Raw genomic sequence first — 27,792 nt, forward strand, 5'->3', positions numbered from 1 at the left:
CCCATGAAACTACATGAGAACTCATGGCTGAATTTTGGACAGGGAGATAGCTAGGCTAGAACCTTTCCCCAGTTTTCCATGTACAGATTTGTACATCGAAAAGATTTGCAGGAGTGCTCAGGGAACTCCTTTATTAGTGGGAGATAACATGTTTGCTCTCAGCCGTCTAAAGTACAGGCCAGAGACAGATTTATCGCCTCAAATGCTTCTTGTGAGAAGTGCCTCAATGATCGTAGAGAACAGCTGCTCTTATTCTTTAAAAAAGGAAGCTTATTTTATCATCAGCACATAACAAGTGTAGCTTAAGAGAAAGTGAGGTGATAATTTCATATCATCCAATCATGCCTGTGTAAACAAAACATTTGTGCTTTAAATTATATATTAAACACACACAAACACAAGAATCCAAATAATTTTTTATTTCCCTTCCCAGAGACAAAACACAACATTTAAAACAATATTACAAAAGAACAAATATAAGCCTATAATAAATATTTTATTAAAATGACAAAAGCCACTACGGAGATGAAGACAATAGAAGCAGTTTTCGGAAATGCAACTGATGACATTAAGGCTACATGGTTAAGCGGAAGATTAATACACAGGAGCTTCAAGTTTAAATGTATTTGCTGACATTTTTGGCTAACTATCACTGGCATAAGGACAAATGGAGTTTCAGAATTTAAATGTCTCCAAATATCATTGGTTCTTTTATTAAAATACATAAGCGACATACAATGCAGTATATTTTAGCAAAATACATGCCTGTGCATTCACATCCTAAGTTAAATATAAAATGTATACTGTATTCCCATTAAAGTTAATTACTTTTAAAATACTCAGGGAGTGCTTGAAAATGTAAACTCTTTTTCTAAATGTAGCAAAATATGGCTATATTTAAAAATATTCAGGCAGTGCTTGAAAATATATAAATTCTTTTTCTAAATGTAGCAAAATATAGCTATATAAATATTCTGAAGTGTAGAGAGGAATTATATGAAGAAAAATTAACAGCAACCAAGCGTGATCTCTAGATAAAAATGACAAATATTTTCAGAAATCTAAAGAATTGCAAGTGAGTGGAACTAAATAACATTTAACACTGGAAAATAAAACAAAGCTTAATATATACACTCACATATTTACTAATTCCTAGAAACTATAAATTAATAGTCCAGAATTTTGGAGCAACATGCTAACAGGGCTAGGACATTGCTGTTTTCACAATTCATTTAATACATTGTAGTAATTTAAAATCTATGCATTACTTTAAACACCTAAATCATAGTATACTTTCAAGGTTTTATACATTTTCCTTCTAATCTCTGGGTGTGTATGTTAGTCAATTAGGTTTTATATACACGGGTTTTAAAACAGACGAAAATTCACACTTGGAAATTTGCCTAAAAGTGCAACATCACCTACCCTAACCCAACTCTTATTATCAGTGACAGGATGTGTATCAAAATTATCTCAAATAATTTATTTGAGATAATTAGTGTCAAGATGAGCAGAAGTTACCTTGCATCCAGTAAAAAGTTTTTTTTCTTTTTTCTATATGTAACAATATTTGAGGCTTGCATTAAGTTTTGGTTGGCCTGTGTAACAAAGCACCAGATAACCAAATTCTATAAACTGAGATTCACAGCCTCTGCATTTAGTTTGCCACCACTTAAGCTATGTATCATTGCTATCATATGAGAATGTTTGTTTAGCTCTTCCTGCTGGACTTTGACCAAAGCTTCCTTTTCTTCCAGTCGTCCTTCCAGCTGTGACTTCTGAACTTCCAAGGAAGATGCCTAAAGTCATATAGTAAGATACTATTCAATCATATTTCTCCAAAATACATATTTGCCATCTAGTAAATTGGGTGAATCCATACATCACAACAAAGAACAGTTAAGGAAACTTTCTTGGTTTGGTATCTAAATGGACAATCCATGGGTTATGACTGGACAGAAAATTGGAATCAAACCAAGCTTTGAGATGGGGTTTTGGCAGCCATAGTTCATGCTGATTATATTTTGGGGTACCAACTGCCCTAGAGACTGTTGCACAATGGAAGTAGGAAATAATTTATGAATCATAATGCAAAGAGAACAGTGTGATGCTTCAGAAACAGTCTGGTAGCAGCTGGTGGTTGCAAGTCCAGGGCAAAGAATAAATCGCTGGTCAGAAAAATCACCATACTCAGCTGATTCCACACATGAGATGAGGGAAAAGCTGGAGGACACGAGACATGCCTCATGTGACCAGAACTAGTGACAACACTGACTGTCAGAAGATGCTGACAAGAAGGTGTGCATATCTATCTGTCAGTGGATCACAAAGAGAGATCACAAAAGGGGATACACAAGGGTGTACAATGCCATGAACAGGAAAGGGAGAGTTCAGAAAGCAGAGGATGCAGTGGACTTGGTAGGAGAGGGACAGAATGTACATAGCAGGGAACACAATTTACGAGACAGAAGGTTTTGGCGATTCACTGGCCAGCAAGTTGAGGAAGATTTACTAGAATATGTTCAACTATAGGCTGTATTACTGTCCCTCCCCACTATGAGAATAGTAAGGCCTTATTATCTTTACACTATGGGTTCAGAATTGGAAACACCATTGCTCCACACAGAAGGGTCAATGATAAAATGCATTTCCCATCAGCCTCAACCAGCATAGCTAATGGTCAGGGATAATGGGCATGGGAATCCAAACTTCTGAACCACCAGTTTCCCAACACCTCAATCCTTCCCATCCGACATATGACTATGCAGAAGCTCGTCTTATTGAGTTCAATGAAGTTTACTCCCAGGTAAGCAAAAACAGCATTGCAGCCACCACCTACTCCACTTAGACAGAAATATTTATTTGCAACTGCAGTAACTAATTCCTTGATACCATTAGAATTTTTCTAAAATGACGAACTCCAGCAGAAAGCTTACCTTAATGCTCAATTCTTTTCTTGCCTGTTCCGTTTTACTCAATTCCTTTCTAAGGATGTCTACAGTCTCCTCCATATCTGATTTTTCCTTCTGCCTGGCTTTAAGTTTTTCTTCATGAATCTTTACCTTCTGTTGCAAACCTTTGGAAGAATTTGTGAAAGAAAGAAGTTTGGGTTTTTCTTTTTGCCAATTTACAAAGCTTCTCTAAAGCGACCACTGAAAGAGTTACACCACAGTGCCATCTACTGAGCAAATGCTAATAGTTTGTGCTCCAGAGTTAAGTGATTGCCTGCCTAAGCAGATATACATCTTTCAGTTGAGACAATTGAGTTCAAAGGGATAACACAGAGCTTTCCCCCATTAAAGTATATTTACCTTTTTTTAAAAAAATAAATATAATGTGTCACCTGTGCTTTTTTAAACAAGCATAATTTACTCTGAACACACAATGGAAGCTGCTTGCATCTAACAGGTTACTGTAGCTACAACATGACCACCTTATGACCAGTAAACAACCACCACAATGGTTACTGCTGTTTCGTAGACTGCAAGCAGGGACATAATGTTCTCAGGCCAAAAGAAGAAAGTAGTTGTGACATTTGTACAAACCTGTGCTTGTGACTGTGCACCAATAAGGTGAATGTGATGATTAATGGGAGTTTCCCAAAGTAGCAGCAGAAAATACCCATGAGCCATTAGAGGCATGCTACACTTGCATATTTGGTGGTTTATTTTGAGAGTTTGAATCTGGGTCTAAATGAGAGAACATGCTGTTCTTCAAACATCAGCAAATCCCAGAGCGAGCAAAGGAAATTGGGTAAAGTAATAGTATCATAGTGCTACGGAGCTGTAATTGCAAACTCCAAAGCAAAAATGATAGGATCACCCAATCTATTGAAATAAGAGGTAGGTCTGTGTATTTAAAGATGGTTCAAATGTAGCATAGCTGGAGAAAAACATGTTCCAGGTTTTCTCTATAAAGCCAGACTCCTGATGAAGCTAATATAGAAGTCAGAACTAACTTACTTGATATTTTCCCATCTTTCTCTTGCAAATGTTTGTGCAATTCTTTTCTATGCTCTTCTGTTTCTAGCAACTGACTGACAGTTCTGAAAAATTGAAGGATACAAACATTAAAGATCTTCCAATGGAAGAAACATGAGAAAATCGCTCCCCTTATCATTAGTGTCATATTACAGCAACATTTGCCTATCATTCAGTGTGATTAGCTAAGAAAGTCAAATGAATTTTTCAACTTTATTTCTTCCTGCATTTCATTATTTCCGTATCTATTGTAAGCCAAATAGTATTCCTCCATATTGTCAATTGCAGAAAAGGGACATAAATAAAGTAAAGTACAAACAAAACAAAACACCCACCACAGACATTTGCAAACAACATACCGAGCATTAGAACTTCCTATATGAAAACAGGGGAGATACTATTTTTAATTTAATTGTACTTACAACATCCCTGTAGATTGATTTTTTAATATATAGGTTACTTAACATTCAAACGCTATGTATTTGAAACTCACACAAGATAACCACAGATCTTATCTCTCTATTTAACTGAAAACAAGAACAAGGCATTCTCCTACCCATCACCACCATGAACGTCAACTGGCATTTCCCACCCAATAATCATTTAAGAAAATGTTAAATGAGTCTAATTCTGAGATACCTATATGAACACATGGTTTCAATTCTCATTTGTTTGGACAGGAGCCAGGAAATATATATAATTTATCAGATAGAGAGATGAAACAATGTGAATTTGCTGCCTTAGAATGGAGAAGTGAAGGTATACCTGATTTTCACCCTGCATCCTCTTTACGAAACTCTTACACATAATTCCCAAAGTGGGTTACATTCCGGGGTTTACGTTCGAGTGACCCATGTGCATAAGTGAAAATCACATAAGTAAGGAAGTACCCTCTAAATGCCCTCTCAGCCGCTTTCTCTCCAAAATACTACTCTCCCAAAATAAAACAATACAGTGGTACCTCGGGTTACAGACGCTTCAGGTTACAGACTCCGCTAACCCAGAAATAGTACTTCGGGTTAAGAACTTTGCTTCAGGATGAGAACAGAAATTGTGCAGCGGCAGCGGGAGGCCCCATTAGCTAAAGTGGTGCTTCAGGTTAAGGACAGTTTCAGGTTAAGAACGGACCTCCAGAACGAATTAAGTTCTTAACCCAAGGTACCACTGTACTGTACCAAAAATATCCACAACTGGAATCAAAGCTCTGGGACTGGCTGGAAGACATGTGAGAAAGCTGCCACAAGGACTTTCCAACTGTCTCCAGCCATTTCTGGGCTTGAATTTAATTCTTTTAACTTTTTCCCAGTGCCACATGTACACACGGTAGCAAACAAGTGGGGGGATGCCTGCAATGCACTATTCTGATTTCCAGCATAATTGTATCTCTAATGCTGAAGTAGACCCAAACCATCATCAACAGTTTTGTTTGTATGCTAGCTTTCCATGGTGAACCATGCTCAACCATCTCCCTTCTCCCTCCCCCCCCCCATACTCCATTCCGTGCTGTTCAGGAGAGGCCCCCAGAAAGACTTCAGAAGGTGGTGACAAGGAGCAGACAGGAATGTCCCAGTTTGCAAGTTTCCTTCGGTTTGCAGTTCTCAGGAGCCAAATCATTTTATTTTATGTAGTTCTAAAGGCAACTAACTAGACTATCTTGCATTGTTGAGTTTGTTGGAAGAGCTATATTAATTTTTACTATTCATATATAAATATAGTCAGAAGGAAAATGAAACATTCTTGCCCTTCCACAGTTTTGAAAGCTTTTGTGAATGTGGGAAATGGGTGAAGTGAGAAGTTGAACATCTTGGTCAGAAGTGTCAAACAACTTCAAGTTGTGCATTTGACACAGATTCAAAATGATCTGCAACGAATTACACTAGAGATTAAGCTTAATTAAATAAAAAAAACCCCAAACCCACAAAAGCCATAAACAATAGTTTCACTTTTACTACACAACTATATGAACCTGCTTGATTATCATCTTCATGATTGTTCTGTGCATGGAAAGGCAGCATACAAACCCTTTGAAAAACTGCAAACAAATCATAATACACTTCAGAATATTTCCAAGTATGTTAAAAAAAAACCCCACTTAAAGCAGTTTTGATTAAAAATGAAGGTTTTCATTGAAACATAGCATCCTTTTAACTTAAGGTAAGAACTGAACTTACTTGTCGTTCTGTTGCTTGAGAGATTCGTTCTGCCTTTTAATGGTCTCAAGTTGTTTGTTCAGAGAATTACACATTAGCTGCAGGTCGTTATATTGTTTTTCAATGGTTTCATGCCTAAAAAGAGAAAAATATTATTATTAAACATAATTAATTTGAAGCGCTTTTCCTAAATGTGTTCTAGTAACGTGTCAAAGTTCCTACTCTCAAAATTACTGGACTTGCTCACAGGTGTGTTGACAGGTGTGATGTGCAACTTTCAGTACAAGCCTTAAAAGAGGGCTTATACTGAATCATGATCACAGAGTTCAAACATTTGAAATCTGTGATCAGGACTTCTTTTTGCAGTTATACTAAAATGCAGTTCATGGCCTAGGGAACTACTGCTAATTTTCCAGATAGGGTCTGACCAAAGCAGAATAGAGTAGTACTATTATTCCTTTGATCTGGACACTCTACTTCTGTTGATGCAGTCTAGAATTGTCATAGGCTTTTTGCTGCTGTATCACACTGTTGACATGTGTTAAGCCTGTGGTCTGCTAACCCCTAGATCCTTTATGTGCTGCTGTCAAGCCAGGTGTTCCCCCCTCCCCCATCCTTTACTTGTGCATCTGATTCTCATTGCTTACATATTCCTGCCTAACCTTACATTTGTCCCCAGTGAAATTAATTTCAAATTCATCACCAAGGACTAGCTTATTTTCTGCTTATTTTCTGCCCAAGTGTCAACACACAAACCTGCTTTCGACAAGTCCTGTTCAGGTGTTCAGCCTGACCAGCCAAGGACAAAAAATGTGTAGGAGTCAGATATATATATATGTATGCCAGCCCCACCTTCAACATCTCCATGTGCACCTCATTTCACCCTCCACTCCAACCTTTGTGTGAAGGTCAGCAGTGGAGAAGCAGAGCTGCAATCCATGTCCCTAGCCCTCTACATATCTGAAGAGGGCTAAAGACTGCAGAACCTAATTTGAGATGCCAGTTCTATAGAGGTGGAAGCTGCAACAAGATGTTGCAACATAGTCTCACCTCCTATTAGAAGCGCCCTTTTTCCTGTGCTCTGGGCAGCCTGGATATTTCATCCCACACCTCAAATTTTCCATTTCCATTTTCAAACTGACACTTTGCATTCAGACACTGGTGGGAAAACTTAGCCTTCCTGGGCTGTTTGGTGTGGAGAAGAATTTGCACCTTTCTAGTATCCCCCCCCCCCCCGGATGCTTCTATGCTGATACCTCTCTCTTGTTTCTCGGTGGATCCATTTCATCATAGTTCCCTATGAGACAGTTGCAAGAAAGCAAGGACAGGAATTGCCAAAATAATTCCTAGCCGAGATCAACCGTTGCCACCTAATTCTGCAAGCTGCCCTGAATATATAGATCAATTTGAATAATCTAATCTTATGAGATAAACTTCTATCCATACGTGTGAAGTCTTACATAAAAAATCACATTCACGTCTTACAACTAAGGCCTAAATTCTCAAAACCACAGGTCATGGCTCATAGGAATTACCTGCAGTTTCTAGAATAAGAAGTGGTTATAAACACCAAGCTCCTTACCTAAAGGGAAAGTGTTTCCCCCCGCCAAGACTGACTGTGCACCAGACTTGACCCCATGTTGCGCGATCTGAAACCCATGCCCTGAATTCCTACTGTTGGATACTGTGGTTTTGGTTTGGCATCTACCAGATGCCTACCTCCATCCCTGCAACAACCACTACAACTTTTGCAAGCCTCACACATATCAATTTTGGAAAATGTGCATATTTGTATAATGATCAAGTGCATAAGGTTGTGGGGTTGTTGTTGTTTTGCTTCAAAGACTCATTTCTTCACACATTTTTCATGGTAGCTTAACATCTTACTTTTGAAGAAGGTCAATGGAAGATCTTTTCAGTATCTCATGTTCCTCTGCTATTGTCTGTAGCTTCCTATTGTGTTCAAAGAGTTGTTCAATATCACTCTGTGCCCGTTCAGATTCTACTTGCTGTGCTTTCAACAAGGACTCAAGTTCTTCATTTTTTCGTTCAGTTTCCTTCAACATCGAAGCAAGTGTTCTAGCCTTTTGGAAAGACAAGGAGAATGTATTTCACTAGTGGCTTATGTTTGCTGCTCCATTCCATAGCTCACTTAAGGAACACTATCTGGTCAATGAGAAGTCTACATCTCTGATGGTGTTTCCTGCTTGGCAGGGGGTTGGACTCGATGGCCCTTGTGGTCTCTTCCAACTCTATGATTCTATGATTCTACATTCCATCAATAACTTCCAAAGGGCATCAATCTATTCTTAAACTGGATAAATGTTAAAAATTTAAGGCTTTAGAAACATCAAGTATTGTGGACTGCAAAAGGATTTCAGTTATGCAAAAATTTAATATCAGTATTGATTCCACCCCCACCCCCAAGTAAGTATAACCTAGTTTTCAAAAACAAGGCATACTCATGTACAACAAGCTTGCAGTGGTAGCTATGAGCAGACAGCAAATTAATTCTTGTGCAAATGTTTGTTTTACATACCTCTGACTCAGCTTGAGCTCTCTGGCAACGGTACTGGGCAATAAGTCTATCAGCTTGAGCAAGTGCTAAAGCCTTTGCTTCCAAAAGGTCTTGCAATCTAGTTTCTTTGGACTAAAAGAAAAACCAGAAGCAAAAGTAAATTGAAATACAGGTATGGACAAAGCAATCAGATGAAAAATTGTGCATATTAAACATGTACTCACTGCTAATGCAGACAGTTTCTGCTCATATACATCCATTATGTCAGACACCCTTACATCAGTGGCTGATTCTTTCACCTGTGGAAAATGTTAATAGCATAAGCTATGGCAGAATCTTTCCTACTTGGACAAATGAAAAGCTCAACAAAAGCAACACAAAATGACTACTATATTGGCAGATAACATTGGTTATCATTCCTGTATTAACAAAACAGTAATATAAATTGTTAAAAGATTTATATAGAATCCATATATATTTGTGCTTTATGCTCTGGCTGCAAGAGAGAGGGCTAGACAGTATTGCAATAAGTCGTGCAGGGGATTCAGAGGTCTAACAGAAGTTAAGCTAGGTATAAGCTAACAGACTTTTTTTATAAATTCTGACTGCCTTTCTTCAAATCATTGATCACTTATTTTATGTAATTATTGTATACCGTATGCTATAATTTTCAGTGTGGCAAATTGTGGTGGTTGGGATTGTTAGGGCCTTTAGTTACTACAATAAACTTTTGATTGAACAGAATATAAATATACTGACATTTCATTCATATAATTCTCCATGATCTTAAGCAATTTACACTTCAAACAAAATTATGGTAGAATTCAGAGTCACACTATGATGAACATTTGCTTTGTGCAAGCAATTCAGCTTGCCTAATGGGAAAAAAATCCCTCTCCTCCCTCTCTGCATTGTTCCAGGTGTTCTCCTAATGCCCCACCACCAAGGCCAATTTGGGGGAGGGGGGGAGCCCTGTTGCAAAAGTCAAAGTCTTTGTGCAGGGCTTCTGCTGCTGGGACTCATTAGGTGAATACCGACCACAGAATTTAATTTTTAGTTTGCGACATACTGATGGCTGCTACAGAAAGCACCTTCTTTTCAAGTTACTCTATCTAGAACGCTTCTGTTCAGAAGTGTCCTGTTACACGTTATGTACTTAATCTACTTGCCAATAGGCTTTCTTGAGTTCAGTGGAGCTTGGCCTAATCCCTGGTCATTGTGGGTTCGGATCCCATATGGAACCTACTGCTTTGTAACAGTTTGGGCTTGTACTGTCTCTATCATGCCTTTGTGCAAAGCTTTCTATAGAAACTAGTCAGACTTCAGAAGCCTGAAAAATCCGATTGGAGCAGACTGCTTTGCATTTTACATATGCCAGGACAAAGCTGCTTTTATTCAAAAGCTGTATCTTAAAGCCATTAACCTCCAGGCTAGACTGGAGTTTCTGTATCAGGTCCTGAATGTTGAAAGTTGCAACATCGTCATTTGGAGCACAAGCAGCAGAACATTTCATTGGGTTAACACAGGTAATGGATGCTTGCATGTGGTTCCTTTTAGATGCGTGCTCTGCTTCCTGTTGTCTGTAAGAGTTATTGGCCGCAATACTTTCACCAAGCCTATATGAAAAACACATATAAGATTAAATCAGCAGGAAGGAATTGCAAATAAAATATAAACAGCTTTTTAATGAAGCAGGATCAAGAACTGACAACAAAAGCCCAGAGTAAACTTTTAACACAAGACAATTTTTAAAAATATGAAGAATAAGAAACTCACTCTATGGCAGGAAAATCTGGCAATGGTGCTGCTTCAAAGAGAATTCTAAGTCCTGCCTGCACTTGCTCTCTGTGGTCTGATGTTAAAGCAAAAGCCAAAGGTGTAACCAAACGTTGGTCCTAGACACAAACCACTTGTGAGCGCAGATAAGCAATTATTTTAAGCAGCTAGACAAATATATTACACAAGAAGGAAAAACAAGTGATAAACACGTTCACTTTATCTGTTGCATTCTTAATGAAGCATTCTTTCATTCAACCTTTAATGCCTCCTCTGGGATATTTTGAGTTGAAGCAGAAGATGTGGAAAGTAATCAGATCTGCTAAATTCTATTGGAAGATCTCAAATGCTGCCACTGTACAACTATACTCTGCAACCAGGCCTTTGGATGATTAACACCCTAGACCCTTTAAAATGTTTCTGTGGGAGGGGGTTATTGGTTTGTGGGATTTTTTTGTCCTTGGTTTTATTATATACCTTGTGTTTATATCTTATATTTTTATGTTGTAAACTGCCCTGAAATCTATGAAAGAAAGAAAGAAAGAATAAATAAATAAAAACATACCCCATGCTATAGGCAATACTCTTCTAAAAATGAAACTACACTAAAATTAAATTGGAACAATTATGTTGAATCAAGGGAAGTGTGAGCAAAACTCCACTTATACAGTGGGGCTTTCCTGGCCACTCCCCTTTTGCACCCACAAAAGCTTCTAAAGGTTAAGTGATCCTTTAGAACAGGACAGATGAAAGTAAGGAATTGGGAGTTTAGAGGTAGAGGCCATTTCTATGCATACAAGGCACCTTTGGATTCAAAACACTGCCATGTACTTCTTAAAAAGGTATGATTAAATTGCAGTCTGGCTATGATGGAAAAGGTAAGTATTTGAAGAATGGCAGTTAGTATGTTGTCTGAGGATGCTGTTAGTCACTACAACAGAATGAGCATAATCATGTACACTGTCTATCTTAACAGGCATTTAAATGATCAACAAACCTTACCTGAAGAACTTTGTAAAAGTTGACTTCCATGTTAGAAACCAGCTGCTTAAGCTTGCTCATAAGATCCAGTGTTTTTAGGATTACATCAGCAGCAAGCTTGCTGAAAAAAAGGTGATAATTAAAAGAAAAGTTATCGTACACCATAAATTCCAGCAATGACTAGCATGTCACATCTACACACTGCAGCCACCTACCCCAAACCTAACATCTGATATGGGGCAGATAAGGACATGTCTTCAAAGGAACAATTAGAAGCTTTAAGAGCTTCAGATTATTCCTTTGCAAGTGGGGCTCACTGATCAACACTGACAGTGAGCCCCACTGTGATTGGCTACACTGCAGAGTTCTGCCCACCTGACAAATCAAAAAATGATTAGAATTATTAAAACCACCTATGAAGCAAGCCAACTTAGCCATATGGTAGAATTGATGTCATCCAGTAAAAGGATCCAATCGTTCTCCATTATGTTGGAGAGGACGCCAAATTACAGATACATACTAACATATGTGGTGGGAATGTTCACAAATAGAACAATTTTAGAAGGAAGTTTCAAAAGAAATATCTCAGATTACAGCTCAGACAATACCAATAAAGCTTTACTTAATTTATATACAGTGGTACCTCTGGTTACGTACTTAATTCGTTCCAGAGGTCCATTCTTAACCTGAAACTGAAGCACCACTTTAGCTAATGGGGCCTCCTGCTGCTGCTGTGCCGCCGCTGCACAATTTCTGTTCTTATCCTGAAGCAAAGTTTTTAACCAGAGGTAATATTTCTGGGTTAGCGGAGTCTGTAACCTGAAGCATATGTAACCCGGGGTACCACTGTACTTCAGATACGGACCAAGTAAGAAGCAAGGAATTAAGAACACATTTATTAACAGCAGCTAGAAGAGTTATAGCCAGAACTTGGGAATCCTTGCAATTAATGACTATTGATCACTGGTATAATATAGTCTGGCAAACAGCCATAATGGGCAAGCTGTTGCAAAAATTCATGGTTCCAAAAGGAGAGAAAAAAACAAGATTATTTCTATACTGTATTGTGTGATTTTATTAAATACAGTAAGCCCACAACTTACTCACATTTAACTCGGGCACATTCAGCTTTATGTGCTTGGCAAAAAATTAAAAGGGGGTGGGCATCCAGGAAAAAGGCTCTGGCAATCCCACCTGCCACTGATCCCAATGTGTTTTGACTATATGAGATTTTGGCTTTAGGCATGATTGCTCGTAGTTAATCCCTGCGTAAACTGTGGGCTTATTGTATACAAATGAAACAGCACACAGACAAGAAATACTCACAACGTATTTTGCAATATGGCATAGATAAGCATGAAGTTCTCATTAGCTCAGTCCTATTACTCTGTGTTCTCCAAGTTCATTTCACTGGTTTACTATTATCACCTCGTTATTATGTACTATAAAATAATGTTTCGTATCTCCTCCACCCCGCCGTGACCCATTTTTTCTTAGTCATGTCATGCTTTATGATTTGTGTGTGTACAATTTTGTAACAATAATATATATATATTTTAATAAAACTACTTTTGTTTGTTTTTTAAAACTGAAATGCAAAAAAACAACAACAAAAGAAGTAACAGATTTTCTTTTGTGAAGAAACTTTGAACCAGCTATTTATATCTTACACTGCTCTTTGCTCTGACACTGGGTCTTTCATTTACATAGCTTTTGCCCTTGGAGGTTAAATCAAACATTGCATATGTAATAGTCAATCTGCCTTGCATACCGAGATGTCTTGGAGTTCTTTTCTTAATTGAAAGAGGCCTGCTGTTACAACATTCCCCACCCCACCCTATTTGCCTGTTTAAAATTATGTATAAATGGAAAACTTGAACACAACACCTTTATTCCTTTCAAATGCATATCCATATAAATAGAAACTTCAGAATATTGTAATTAAAATGAAGGCCCTCAATTTCAAGGATATCTTACCAGCTGCTAGGGCTCAACAACAACAGTCAGTGTTAAGCCACTGGCCATGCTCACGTCCCCCTCTCATGCAGCCAGGCCTTCTGCAGTGTTTACTTTTACTTTCATTGGATCCTGGCTTGTTGTATTTTACTAAATTAGTGGTTTTTAAAAGTCAGCTGGCCACATGACCCAGAAGCTGTATGCCAGCTCCCTCGGCCAATAAAGCGAGATGAGCACCGCAACCCCAGAGTCGGTCACGACTGAACCTAATGGTCAGGGGTCCCTTTACCTTTACCTAAAAGTCAGCTACATAACCCAGAGTTTGAAACTGGTTTCTTTTGAAATTGATTAGTTTGTTTTAAAACATGGTCTGCTGTCTGTAGGACATGAGCAGTCAAGATTTGCAGTAAGTGAAGCTAAAAGTTGCAGAACTTGACCGCAGGAGGGGCAAAAGGGGAAGCGAAGTGCATGAACCTGAGGCTTTGCTCAAGCTTGTTGTAGCTTACACGTGGCTTGGTGTTGTAAATGAACAAAATCTATATGTTTGGGCTATTTTTCCCCTAAAGAAAGATAATGTAAGTGTATCCTTAAGAAGACTGAACCTAAAGGATTGGTCCAGGGGTTTTTAAACAAAAGGTGCTTACCTCAGTTCAGAGTCCATTACCTTTGTCCCAAAGCCAAAGTCAATCCCACTGCATGTAAAGTGGTATTCAATTAAAGATGTACATTTGTTGGCTGTTAGAGCCTTAGTAACATGCATTTTTAGCGTATCATCTGCACAAAGCGGTAGGTTCTGTTAAGGATAAATCTGACTCATGAAAGAAGATTTATTTATTTTTTTACAGAAGGAAATATTTAGCAGGAGAACATTTGTACTTTACTAGGAGTCTCCAAGTAGTGTTCGTAAGGGCTGATGCTATTCCTTAATTACTTTTCAGCAATTTAGAGACTGGATAACTCTATGTATTTAAAAATAAATAAATAAGCCAAAGAGAAATTTGCAGCTCTAAGCTAGTCTAATCGATCTTGATTTCTGTCTAAATGCCAGAAAAACTCTGATCATATAATCATTAATGAACACATGAAATTCAGGGCACTTTTTGGTCCATACTTTTCTGGATGTACACTTCCTATAATAAAAACCCAGTGCATGAAAGGAAAATGCGTAAACACAGAGAATACATATTCAAGAAGTGCAACTGTTTGATTTCCGACCATTCCCTTCACATATTTAGACACATGACTCTTCACACTTATGTTTGTCATGACAAATGCTAGTTTTTGCAGAAAATGAATCTGTTGTGTAAACTGTAAAGCAGTCTTTAACAAACACTGTTCAAACATGTATCACCTTTCTAAAGTCCCTTTTAACCGTTACATTGTATTCCAGTTACAAAATATAATGCACAGACACCATATTTTATCCTGAACTATTTTAAGAGCAACCTTTTCTATAGTTTGCCTGTTTACCCAAAGTCTTGGGTTTAAAGTATTATTTAAATCAAATGCATTTCATCTATTTTACAGACTACTGAGTATAGTTTCATGGTAAGCTCATGATAAAAAAAAAAAAAAAGAACGTGGATCAAGGATATTTCTCAAGACATCAACAGCCCCGATCATTCTTTCACACTTCTTCTTTGCCAACAGGTCTTCTAAGACATGATCCGGCAAATGAATATGGTCAAGAAGAACAGGAAGAAGAAGATCCACAAAGCGCTCAGCTGCAGCACTGCAGCCTGTATCAATAACATCCTGTAGAAGAATGACATGCTTGCTGGCACCCAGGTAACTGATAAATAATATATACGACCCCCTCCTCAACTCTGCTTTCTAAGTCCAAAACCACTCAGTCTTCATCTCAAGGTCCATGAAACATACCATTCCCATGATTAGTTTTTTTTCTCACAGAAGATAGATTCTGAAACATATTCCAGTCCAATCTGATGAAACTTAACTACAATATTTTGCAGTGGCAAGTGCACTACTGTTGGTCTTTATACTGTAAGCTTAAGAACTTGCAAAAACTATAGGTGGCAGACATTTTATTACGAGATGCATAAGCCTTGTTAAGCAGAGGCTTAAGATCAAGGGAAAAGAAAGGTTGAAGGATCCATGTACATCTTCTCCCTCTTCCTTTAAAAACAATTCTTCCATACTGTTCCTTTCCACCCTGTGGGGAGAAACATCAGACTTCACTCGCTTATTAAGGAAGTGATCTGGGTACTGGGCTGATGCAGGAGTCCTAACCTGGCTACTCATGAAAACACCCTGAGCCAAGATGAGGCAAATATACTTACAGAACACCAGGTGTAAAGACTGCCCCCTCAAACACTAGATAGAGGTAGTTTACCCCAAATTTCCATTAAAGTTGATTTGCAAAAACATGCACATGGCTAGCAATAACTTAATGGGAGTGGCCAAAATGCAACATGTATTTTTTTAAAAAAAGTTAAATATGAACCTTTTGGGATATTGTTTATAAAAATATAAGAACTATTTTTGCATTGGCTTCATTTGCTATTTTCATATACAGTTACCAGCAACAAAACTAGCTAAGGGCTTAACGATATTACCAAATGACAAGGCTAAAAGTGACGCAAGTTGTTTCTTGTTGGGATGTGTGTGGCACAGCTATGAGGCTGGAGCAAGTGCCTCATTTTCACATTGAATGGACTGGCTCGCTGAGAAGACATTTGAAGCCAATTGTAAAAGAAGTCGGTACCTCAAATATCTCCCTGAACAGCTCCAATGCAAGAGCTGAGCAGTTTTCAGATGCTTCCAGCGGTTGGTTTGACCAATGTACTAAGAGGACAGATGGCTCTGAAGGCTTAGATCGAGTTGCAAGTCTTGTGCTCCCACAGCTTGCCTTATTTGGCTCCAATATTGCCTGACGCAAGATGTGACGGAGTTCCGTTACCGAACAGAAGGAAAGTAGCAACTCCAACACCTAAGCAGAAATGACTATCTTTCAGATTACAGTAATGGAAAGTTTCGACACACAAATAAACTGCTTGTTTTACCCATGTTACAGCTGTAAAGGACGTGCCAAAAATCTGACCTCCTATATACAAGTCTGTATTATACCGGAAACACACCACTGATGCATTCAGCCTGCAAATGCCAAATGTTTACAGTTCTCTCACTTCTGCCCCCAGGGATACTTTAAAAGGAGATGTCAGGGCATGTAAAGTTTGTGGTTTTCCACAGACCTACGGTCAGTCAGCGCCTGTATCAGGGAGATCTTATACAAAAGCATGGTGTAAATAGTGTTCGCAAAATATGAAGGAACCGCACAAAGCATAAACCTCACAGCCACAGTTCAAACACACACATTTTCCTCACATGAGGATGTAACTTTCTACACAATCTGCAAACTGTTTTATTTGAATACACACACTCATTCATATAACGTTGTGGCTTACTTGGCTTGTAAGTAAAGTTTAATCTTACTGAAATAGTAAGCACAACATGATCCATACAAGCCGAGCTGCCCAAAATATGTAGGTATCAACATTAGTGTATTTCACCATATTTCAAGGCATTTACTTAAAGTTAAGGATGGATGTAAGAATGCTCAGTATCTGGATTCTGTTAAGGCGTATCACTACAAAGATATTTAGCTGTAAAGTACCTTTGCTGAAGAATCAGAATCCCTTCCATGAAGGAGACCCAATACCTGAGTGACGCAGGAGGTAAAATGTTCATATCTACATTGTCAAAAGAAAAAAAATGTTGAAATACAGTTTTCATTTTGGAAACATTACTCAACATTCAAAAGGAGGATTTCTTGAGTATTGCTCATAATTCATTTTTAGTTTAAATATTGTAGCTTAAACTATTGAAGAATGTCAATGAGTCACAGTAAGTGGTGCTAGGAAAGACTGGCTACAAGGGCTAATACACCAACTAAAAGAGTAAAAATAGCTCAAACACAGCATATCAATGCTATAAATCAATATTATCAAACAAGTGTTTTTGAGTCTGGGTGTCAATCCCAATGTCTAATTCACAGCACATAAAATAAAGTTCAAATTCTTACATGTTGTTAAGGCAATTCTAATTAAGCAAGACATAAAATCTAATGCAAATATGACAGTTCTATGCACAGATGTCATTTAAGCATTTTTATCTTGCTCTTCGGCCAAAGACTTACATAAGATCAATAAAAACAAGGTCTCCCTGCCTACAGGCTTACAAACAGAAAGATGTCATACAAAAGGAAAAAGGGGTGGGGAATGGGGTGGGGGAGGCAAACAAATGCAGACACCACTTCTTAAAATTTCAATGCTCTGGTAAGGACCACTTGAATAGAAGCACTATGGGAGAGGAGTCAATTGGAACTTCTCTCTCAGCAAAACATGCCTGTATGACTACTGAGGACCTATTTGCTTTCCATTTAGAAAGCCATACATGTTTCAAATATCTATTCTGAAAATTAGATTCTGCTGCTCTTGGAATACAGCTGGAGACCTGCTGTTGATTACAGCATTATAGGAACTGACTGCAAATAAGAAAAGGAGAATAATTTCATTTTCTGTTGATTCCAATATGGTGAAATTTCAGATCTAGCAGGTGATAACAATGTAGGCAAAGCTAAGCACATTCCACATGTGTTGAATGGGCACGAGTGATAGAAAATTATATTCTGGTGCAAGGGAATAAAGATATTTATTGACACATCTTCCTGGGAATAAAATGGATGATAACACCAAAAATGTCAGGCAGCTGGATAATCTACAGCTCTTTCTCAGTGGCAGCAGGAGGGAGAAATGACATCTAAGGGTATGATTACTGAAAATGTCCACTTCGCAGGCCTGTTTCACAAACAGAAGGGAATACATCTTCTAAAATGGTGCTGAATGAAACAGTGGCCATCATCATCTTTTACTGTACTTTGAAATTTAGAAGCACCACAGGTAAAAGTGCTCAAGAGACAAGTCCAGCCTGCCTCTTGCCTTACATTGGGATGGCTATAATCCCAGTCTTCTCACCATAGTTATGCACAAAGGGCTACAGGGAAGACTGAAGTAGAAAACTCAGCTTCTGTCACCTTTAAAGCCACATGATTACAGAGCTTAGGACAGAAAAACGTGCAAAAGTGGACACACAAAATAAGGAACAATAACAGAGAGCCCCCAAAAGAATATTTGTAGGTAGGTTTATTTTGAAGACATACTTGGTAAGATAAACTGCAATCTTGGGATTTTTCAGAAGATCCATGAGAAGATCAACAGAGTACTTTCTTGTTAGTGTTCCATCACCATTCACAAGAATGTTGAATATCAACTGGAAAGTCTGATGAATATTTCTGGAATGGAAAAGCTAAACAAAGAGCTCTGATTTACAATAATGAACCATCACACACCCAGCTATATCAATGCAAACCTATTAACCTGAAATATGACAGCAATAAATATGATTCAATTGGATGATAAAAGATATACATAGTTAGTACAACAGGCCTGCATTACTTGATTTGCACAGGTTGCTGGTGTAATTCCACATCCTGCCACAAATATTATTATCGGCAAGATTAACATGCCTGAAGTAAAAGCTATTTCTTTAAAAGAAGAAGAAAAGAACACATCCTTACCTTTTCTCCAACTTCTTCATTTAATGTAAGACTTGACAATATTGAAAGTGCGAATACAACCATTGTTAGACTACTGTGGGCCAAGAAACTGATCAGAGTACGATAGAAACTCTTCACATTTGTCTAGTACAAAGACAAGAAAAAACATTCCTAGAAAAAGTTGCATTTGAGTGTAACCTGTTGCTGCCTAAGTCAATATATTCTATTCCTTACCATTTCACTAGATTAATTAAAAGATTGCTTTCCCATGGAATGTACATGTCATTTCACCAATATCCACAGGAACTGATATTGCATTAATGTTTTATTTTAATGTTACTTTGGAACTATGTTTAGAAACCTTTAGAGTGTGAAGGACAGTAGAGATCCAGGATGGCCAACTCAAGAAAATAAAAGTTTACACTTCATCTCTGAAGTTATTTATATGCAAATTTCCACTGAAATCAATGAGATTCATACACATTTGTGAAAGATTGCAAAATGGTGGTGTTCACTGAGAAGTGAAGTGTATTTTTTGAGGATTTGGATTTCAGAAATATTAGCATAGCTAAAGGGGGGGGGTGAATGAGGAAATATGAAATCTATATAAAAGACCTTTACTTAAGAACTTGGCCAAAATTAGATCTAGTGTTTGTTAAAATAATCAAAAGCAAGAGGAGTCATATCCAAGTGCTGTGGAAAGTCCTCATTCTCGACTTCTTTTCTGCATTACATGAGTGTAATCATTTTCTCTAGGCTCATTAGCATGAGACTATAGTCCTGTAGTTTTGAAGGTACACAGGAAATGTCTTTACCACCTCTGCTAAATATGTAAATACAGAAGGAAATTTCCCCAGATTAACCAAGCCATTTCTTGAAATTCTAATTTCTTCCATGTTCTTTGGAGATAATGGTTGTGCTCATCTGCTATATAAGATCAAGAGAAATAATCAACTCCCACTTGCTCACTTAAAGTGCTAATGTTTCACACGCTCAAATGATTAGACTCCCCTTTCTTCAAAAAGATTTCAATAAAGAAAGTTTCTTACCAATGACTTAATATGTGCTTGAATGGATAGATTGTGTCGACACAGATTTGCCATAAGTCCTAGGCATGGTATTGTTAACTCGTCTTCTGTAGACTGACTAAAATAAAAGCCCATAATAAAGCAATCTGCTTTGTTAACATGTTTATTAGAATTCCATACTTTGTTTCTTATAAAACTGATTCCTTCAAGTTAATCATTATCCCCTCAGAGCAACTTTCACTTTGTTATCCAAATCAGCAGAATGATCCCACATGCAGAACACAAGTAAATCACTGCATTGGAATTGCTGTATGCTTATGCCTATCATTTATCAAACTATGTGCTGCTCACTTTATAATTATGCACAGAGTGCAATCCTACAAAAGTAAGCTCCACTGAGTTTAACAGGACATACTCCAAGGTTAGTGTATACAGGATTGCAGCATAAGCCGTTCAAAACACTTATCAGTTTGCCCACCCACATACAGCTGCTGGTGTCATAATGAATTTAGTGGTAAGACTTAACACTTCTTGCAGAAGAGAAGCCACTGAAGAGAATGAAAACCCAAGTGTAATTAGCTTTATTAATTTTACTGAAAACAAAAGTTATATGTCTTCTTCCCCTGCCCAAATACATATGCTACTCTTATTTTAGTGCATTTTAGAGACTGACCTGAAGGTGGCCAATTAAACTCTCCTCTGAAACTAAACAGGAGTGGTATGGCAAATATCTGCATAGGACTCTCCTTCCTTGGAGGTTTTTGAGCAGAGGTTGGGTGGCCATCTGTCATGGATGCTTTAGCTGAGATTCCTGCATTGCAGGGGGTTGGACTAGATGATCCTTGAGTCCCTTCCAACTCTAAGATTCTATGATTTTATGATTCTATGAAACCGCCTGGGAAGTGGAGAGGAGGGCAGGGAGTTTCATCTCTCTTCACTTGCTTATTGCAAGTTCAGCTCTACCCACCAACACTACCTCTGTCCTATCTTCCCATCTCCTAACTCAGTTGGTAGAGCATGAGACTTTTAATTTCAGAGTTGTGGATGTGCGCCCCATGTTGGGCAAACGTTTCCTGCGTTACAGGGGGTTGGACTATATGACCCTCGTGGTCCCTTCCAACTCTACAGTTCTATGATTCTATGAATATACCTCTGCTGGAAAATCTTTGGTCGTCCTGTTCTATCATCCTCAGTCTAACAGTCTTCTGTTCCTTAAAATGCACCTGCCCTTTCTCTCTTGCTGTCCCAATGCCTTAACTACCTCCCTGAAAACAGCTCAGTAGTTTTTACTCCAAGATGAGCAAGTATACAACTGTAGCCTTACTGAGATAAAGATTTAATCTTATGAGGTACTTACATATGGTGTATAAGAAATGAAATTAAGTCATCAATATTAGTACTGCCATGGAATACTCTTGCATTGTAGGTCAATTTCTGCAGCAGCTGAATACTCTTGAGGGGGAAAAAAACAAATTATGATACAACTAAAAGATATAACTTCTTGAGGTTCTAGATATTAGGAAAGTATCTGTATTAGAGCCATTGCATTCCATTTTCAGATTAGGAACTAGACAATATACTATTTCAAAACTATTAAAATCATTTCTCCTTGTTGATTAATAGTCTTCTAAAAATTCAGGTTAGACAACTAATTAGTAGGTTAAGGCAGAGGTTTTCAAAGTTTTTGAGTCCACAGCTCCCTTGACCATCTACATTCTTTCTGGCAAGAGGGTGCCCTCAGCCTAAGTGGATCAACAAAGACTGTTCAAAGGTGAATGTGAGGCCAGTACCTTACCTTGGGAGGCTGCAGTGGCAGCAGCAGGCGCTGCCAGCCCTGCATGCTGGAAAGGCTCCCCTTCAGCACTGGACACTCAGCTCCCAGGCAGGCCTTGCAATCAGCAATCACAAGAAAGGCCAGCACAGTGCCTGCCTGGCCTACCACTTGTCTGTCCAACTGCAAGGGCTGGTGGACTGGCTGGCAGGCCTCCCTCACTCACCCACCTGCTTGCTTATTCCAAGGCCACCTCAGCTCCTGCAACCAGCGCCCCATGACCAACCCCCAAGGCACCATTCGCCTGGAGAGTTTGTAGCCAGGGCTGCTGCAACATACAGCCGCACAAGCCTTTGGGAGGCAGAGATGCAAGAGGACATCAGAGAAGGGAGGGAAGGAAAGAAGGACAGAGACCAATGTTGCCCGTGCCACCTCTGACTAATCATTCAAGGCACCCCAGGGTGCCGCGGCACACTGGTTGAAAACAACTGGGTTAAGGGGTCAATTGTATGCACAAGAAGCTGTCATGAAGCAAGCTTAAGCCTGGAAGAGGGGAAACATGCCTTTCAATGTTCTACACCAAGTTGCAAGATCACATGACCAAGCTGAATGGGCTTAGGATCCAGTCTGTCCCCACTCTATAGTCAGGCTCCTGCCACACCCCAGAACACATTTTTGGGACTTACACAGGCCTAGGTTCAGCCAGCTTAGGCTCACTTGGATGAGCAAGTTATGTGCTGGGGCTGGGGACTTAACATTAGCTGAGCTTCACCCTAAGGTGAAGCACCAAGGGGCATTAATCACTGAAGTGCAGATGTGAAACCAGTAGTTGGCGAGGGGAGGGGGTGGAATAAAACCAACAGTTTCTCTCACCGACTCTAGTCAATCAAGTTTTGGTTTTAGTGAAGATGGGACTATTTCACACCAAAAAGAACATGAAGCAGAAATAATTGTTCCATGGCTATAGGATACAAATCTATTTAAATCAAGTAAGGCAGGTGTGCCATTACTTTTCCACATTTTATTAGAAATTTCTACATTTGCATTTCAGCTATAGTCTGATGGCATGGACACCTAAGCAGGTTTGGATCTCATGTGCACTTGGATGGGAGGAACCATCACCCCACCCCCCGGGAACCATGTGCACACATAGCTTTGAGTTCCATGTAAGAAAGGCAAAACATAGCTAAAAATAATTTTAAAGCTTTACATTACTTACAAAAAACAATTCCCGCTATATGAAGTGTTAAGCATTACATTATGTTACCTGTAATAATACTGGATCAAGAGGATTGATAGAACTTCGATGAATCACACCTGCCAGGACACTACACAAATTGTAAGTATTCAGAAGGGCTTCTCTGATCTCATTATCTAAAACTAAAATATAAACATACACACATAGTCACTAGAAGCAACGCGTCAAGAACAAAGGCAATTAGAAAATATTTCAGAAAATTTATAAAGCAATATTTCCATCCAACAGTCAATTATATTTTAATAAAGAGTCTTTGAACCTATTTTTTAATTTTCATGAAATGTGCTGGGATATAAAGTAACTTAATTAAGCAAATTAAGAAGAAATGCTAGCTGCTTCTATAGATGTAGTCTTACACACTGGAAACAAGTAAATTTCCATCTTAAAACAAAAGGTCAGTTAACATATTTCCCCAAAGTCTGGCATATCTGCAATAAAATCTGCTAAAGTAATGTTGACATATCTCTAGCTTTACACTATATCTCTGCTTACTCAGAAGCATTCAAATCACCATTTATTTAAAAATATTTTAAAAATATTTTTTAACCATTCATCAAAAGTTTGTGTAAGTATACAAAAGTGTGAACAGAATTAATTCAATACAACTTATAAATACAATGTAAAAATAAAAAATAAACAAAGCAAAGTAAAATAAAAGATAGAATACAGCACAATTCCAAAGGCCATCTAAAATTTAAAATGCTTGGTCAAATAGGAAGGTTTTCAACTAGTACCAAAGCTTGTAATTTCAGTGCCAGCCATGCCATCATAAGGATGCCACTCCAAAGTTGTGGCACCATTGAACAAAGAGCCTTCTCCTTGTAGAACCACAACATACGTATACTAAAGAGAATACTTGGAGCAGAGCCTCTCCAGAAGGTAAGACATGGGGCGGCTGCTATGGAAGGAAGCACTCCAGAATGTGGGTTCCAATTCTTACAAGGTTTTAAGGTAAAGCATCAGCATCTTTAATTGAACTTGGAAGCAGATAGGTAATCAATATAGATCTTTCAAAATAGGTGCAATATGAACAGCTTTGGCTAAACCTGTCAAAATTCTAGCAGCTGAGTTATGCACTTCCATATACTCTTAAAAGGGCAGCCCCAACACATTACAGAACTCCAACCAGGCTAACAGAGTGGCGATCAGCATGGCAAAGCTATCCTGTCACATGTGGTGAACCAGTCATAGGTAATAGAAGGCACTCCAGGTATCAAGTGACAATGATGGATCAAGGAGTACTCCCACCCTGTATACCAGGTCCCATCCAGAGCAAGTGGATACCAATTTCCTGGACTCCAAGTACTATCCACCCACGTCCATCTTGTTAAGATTGTGCTTCAGTTTATTGACCTCATCCAATGCATTACTAAGTCCAGACACTGATTTTGTATTCCTGCTTTTCTTACAATAACTAAGTTGTTGCATTCATGAGCTGCACAAAAGCAATAAATTTAATATTTTAAAAATGATTTTTTTAAAAAAAAAACCAGCCAAGAAATTTTGGTTATGACGATCAGAACACTCTAACATTACATTTTAGTGTGATGTCTGAGAAAGTTATATACAAAAGTATGCAAGAAATCAGAGCCAATCATAAGTTTTACACTACACTTTATCTTGACCTATAAAGTATTAAACAGCTCAGGATATGCAACTCAAATGTATTTAAGGCTTACCCAGTTGAGAGAGCAAGCCTACCACATTCAGGGTTAACTGGGGGCTTGTATTTGGATCTTCAATGAGTTCCACTAAGCAGCATAGACATTCACTTGGTAAAATCTGGTTCGATGCAAAAAATCTTGTCAGCTTCAATCCTGAGATGACCTGGAAAAATGTATTTAATATGGTAACTACTAACTGAAGCTAAAAAGTAACACTGAACCAAATACTCCTTAAGTATACTGGAGCTCTAGTGAATACACAGCAGTCTTCCACAAAGCTAAGTGAACTATGAACTCACTTTCAATAAAGTGAAGACATAGTACAGTATCCTTAACTTTCTCTCACAAAAATCAATAGAACTTAACAGGGCTTAATTTAGAGTGGAGCCATTCTTTTCAAAGACCATTCTTTGAAATAAGTACATAATCAAATACATACACAACAACTTACTATATGTTATATCTTTACCATACTTCTAAAAAGAGTTCTACGAGTAGTATAAACACACCAGAGCTAGATAACATGTTAACAGCATCTTCCAAAAGTATGACAGTTGAAAAAAAGTGTCCTTGTGAATGCACCCTCAGAAGAACACTTCAACCTAGATGCTTACAAAATTGAGGCTCTCAAGAAGTGGCTAAAGGTAGTTTTTTCTCTGAATTCTATCAGATCTGCAAGAATTCTAACTTGAATACTGTATGCAGACAGAATTGGGGAGCTGGTGGAAATTCTACATAGATTTATTAACTACAATAAGAGTATTTTCAGACTTGTTCTATAAATTTTAATTAATTAAAAAAACTAACCAAGTGGCTTCCAACTGAAAATAGGCAATATAGGCTCCAGTGCTACAAGAACTGCCAAATGCCTATGGATAAGCACTTTCTTCCATAGAACCCACTTTCCAGAGTGGGTCAAGGTTACAATTAAGCGAAATGTAGTTCAGATAAACAATGAATTTTGCTGTTCCCTATTTAAGATTTATCTCCTCCACCTTTCTGAACATCAAAAGGGGGTTGTAAAGAAATAAAAATAAACAAACCAGAAAGCCAAAGCAATCAGAACTAGCACCTAAACAAAATTTCCCAAATCAGTTGATTCTGAATGCCTTTTTTAAAACAAGTGTATACAGGCAACCATCTTAGACGTGTTTGATGTGTTTGACCATGCAATATATGCAATTTCATTTAAATGTGTGGTGCTTTGGAATGTAACCGCTGTGTAAATTGGGAGTTCCCTGTATAGATTTATTTCAGAACGATCCAAGGGAGCCTCAGTAGAGATTAAGTTCCATAAGTCTGGTGGTCCTCTCCCCTGTGACCACCTTCCATAACTCTGAAGCAAAAAGTACAGAGCAGAGTCTCCATAGTTAACCACAATGTGTGACCAGGTTCAGATTGTGAATCCCACAGATCAGGGCTTTTAACATTTAGGGGAAAATTACGTAAGCCATTCCAAGTCCATGGAATACAGCAAGCTATAAAATAAAGTGCAATAAATAAAAGAAAAAAACCATGATGAGATCCTGAGTTAAGGGGTTTCAGAATCATATGCTCCTTATGATGTGGCATTATAGCCCTCCTATGTTGCTAGACTCCAGCTAGATAAGTTTCAATCCACAGGTCAATCATCAGAGTGGAAATTCAGCTTCGCCTGGAGGGCCACTGGGACCCCATCCCTATTTAACAGCAGTGCCACACAGCACACATTGCAGTAACCACTACAAACACACACTGCAAATAAACATGCTGTACAATTCCTTGATTGCATATGCACTCATAAGAATCTTTATTTTACTGCTATGGCTAGTGGCTGTTGCAAATAAAGTGTAAGAACTTAACTATGCAAAATATATTTTGGAGGTTTGCATGAATAATCAAATAATATATCTTATTCTAATTACCCCCGCTAAAAACCTTGCAGTTTTTGCTGATGATTGCATATGTATGGCAGCTTCCTTTGTTGTGAGAAGGCCTGTTATACGCCTGCCAGCTAAGGAACCAGTAGAAATCAAACGGGGGTGTATTTCCCCTCCCCGCTTCCAATCTCCACCCCTACCTCTCACTTCTTTTTCAAATAATGTAGAAAACTGCACTTTGGGTCCCCACGATCTCCAAACAGGGCTTACTGCCAGTTTAAGTTTGCACAGGTTAAGTTTGCCCGGGCCGCTTTATTTGCAAGGCACTTTTTCGCTGCGCGCATCGGGATTTGTTTGTTTGTTTGTTGCTGTTGTTTTGCTTTCTAGAGAAAACTCCTAAAAACAGAAATCCCAAAGAAAAAGGGCCATTCCCAGCCGCTTGTGTCAACTCCCGGCCAGGCACCCGCGACCAGCCGAGCCGAGAGACGGAAAGCCGCACACCGTGCAGGTCCGCTCGGCTGCTCTCACCTCCAGACTCCGCTGCAGCAGCGCTGCGTTGGGCGGGGTCCGCGCAGCCCGGTACTGGGAGGCCGCGAGGAGCAGCGACTTCATACAAGCCTGCGCGTCCATAGCGCTGGCGGCCCAGCCGCCTCCGCGGACCTTCCCTCGCAGCGCCTCAAATCCCGCCGTCAGAAAATCGTATTTGGCGCCTTGGCCGCCATTTTGACGCGAGGAGGAGCCCCCGGCGCAGGCCGGAAGCCCCGGTGCATGCCGGGAGGTTGGAGAGGAGAACCGTTGAAGTCCTCTCGTCCCAGTCGAAAGGAGGAACGGGGGGGGGCGGGAGAGGAACGGGGGCGACAAAACAATAGCACGAGACACCCCCTCGTAGCCTAGAAATCGATGCTAGACGGAGTGGGCGGCCGGGGCAGAGTTATTTCCGTCCGCGGCGAAAGACGTGGTTCTTTCGCGTCGTGTGGCGAAGTAGCAGCTCTGTGGGAACCAGGGCGAGCTCGAAGCAGCCCTTGCCCCGGTGCATGCTGGGAGGGAAGGGTCACAAGCGGCGCTATTTTTGTCCTGTGGCTGCTGGTGAGGTTATGCTTTTCTCCTGGCGTGGGAGCTCTCGTGGCGGACGCGTACGTGAAGCGTGGGCGCAGCTGTCCGGTGGGAGATGAAAGAGAATAGCCGCGGAAGAAACGTGGCCGGACAAACATCAGAACAAGCAGCGGTGAACTGGCCCGTTTCCTGTTGTGGCGTGCGTGTGTTGTGCCAGTTTGGT

General features: G+C 39.1%; 1 protein-coding gene across 1 annotated transcript; it reads right to left on the reverse strand.

Annotated features, from left to right (window-relative positions):
- Positions 1-404: 404 nt before the first annotated feature.
- On the reverse strand, positions 405-27,504 carry CIP2A (cellular inhibitor of PP2A). The gene is made up of 21 exons (XM_081002670.1): positions 27,045-27,504; positions 24,673-24,820; positions 23,003-23,115; positions 21,322-21,416; positions 19,986-20,082; positions 18,958-19,080; positions 18,541-18,686; positions 16,996-17,071; positions 16,087-16,311; positions 14,957-15,116; positions 14,006-14,147; positions 11,427-11,526; positions 10,425-10,543; positions 10,072-10,264; positions 8,873-8,947; positions 8,670-8,780; positions 8,018-8,214; positions 6,152-6,265; positions 3,963-4,045; positions 2,937-3,076; positions 405-1,799 (listed from the first exon to the last, which is right to left on the reverse strand). Exons 1-21 carry the CDS (start codon positions 27,144-27,146, stop codon positions 1,629-1,631), a joined length of 2,730 nt encoding a protein of 909 aa, XP_080858796.1. The 5' UTR covers positions 27,147-27,504; the 3' UTR covers positions 405-1,628.
- Positions 27,505-27,792: the final 288 nt, after the last annotated feature.

This window comes from Podarcis pityusensis (genome assembly GCF_964106645.2).
Source record: "Podarcis pityusensis genome assembly, chromosome: 4".
NCBI lineage: Eukaryota > Metazoa > Chordata > Lepidosauria > Squamata > Lacertidae > Podarcis > Podarcis pityusensis.

Excerpts from the sequence above, each read along its gene's own strand:
- CIP2A (XM_081002670.1), bottom strand. The coding sequence starts at position 27,146 with ATGGACGCGCAGGCTTGTATGAAGTCGCTGCTCCTCGCGGCCTCCCAG. Across the intron at positions 16,312-16,995 it reads ATTCTGATTCTTCAGCAAAG|GTGTTGGAGTTGCTACTTTC; the intron begins GTACTTTACAGC and ends ATTTCTGCTTAG. Across the intron at positions 6,266-8,017 it reads TCCATTGACCTTCTTCAAAA|GCATGAAACCATTGAAAAAC; the intron begins GTAAGATGTTAA and ends TTCTCTTTTTAG.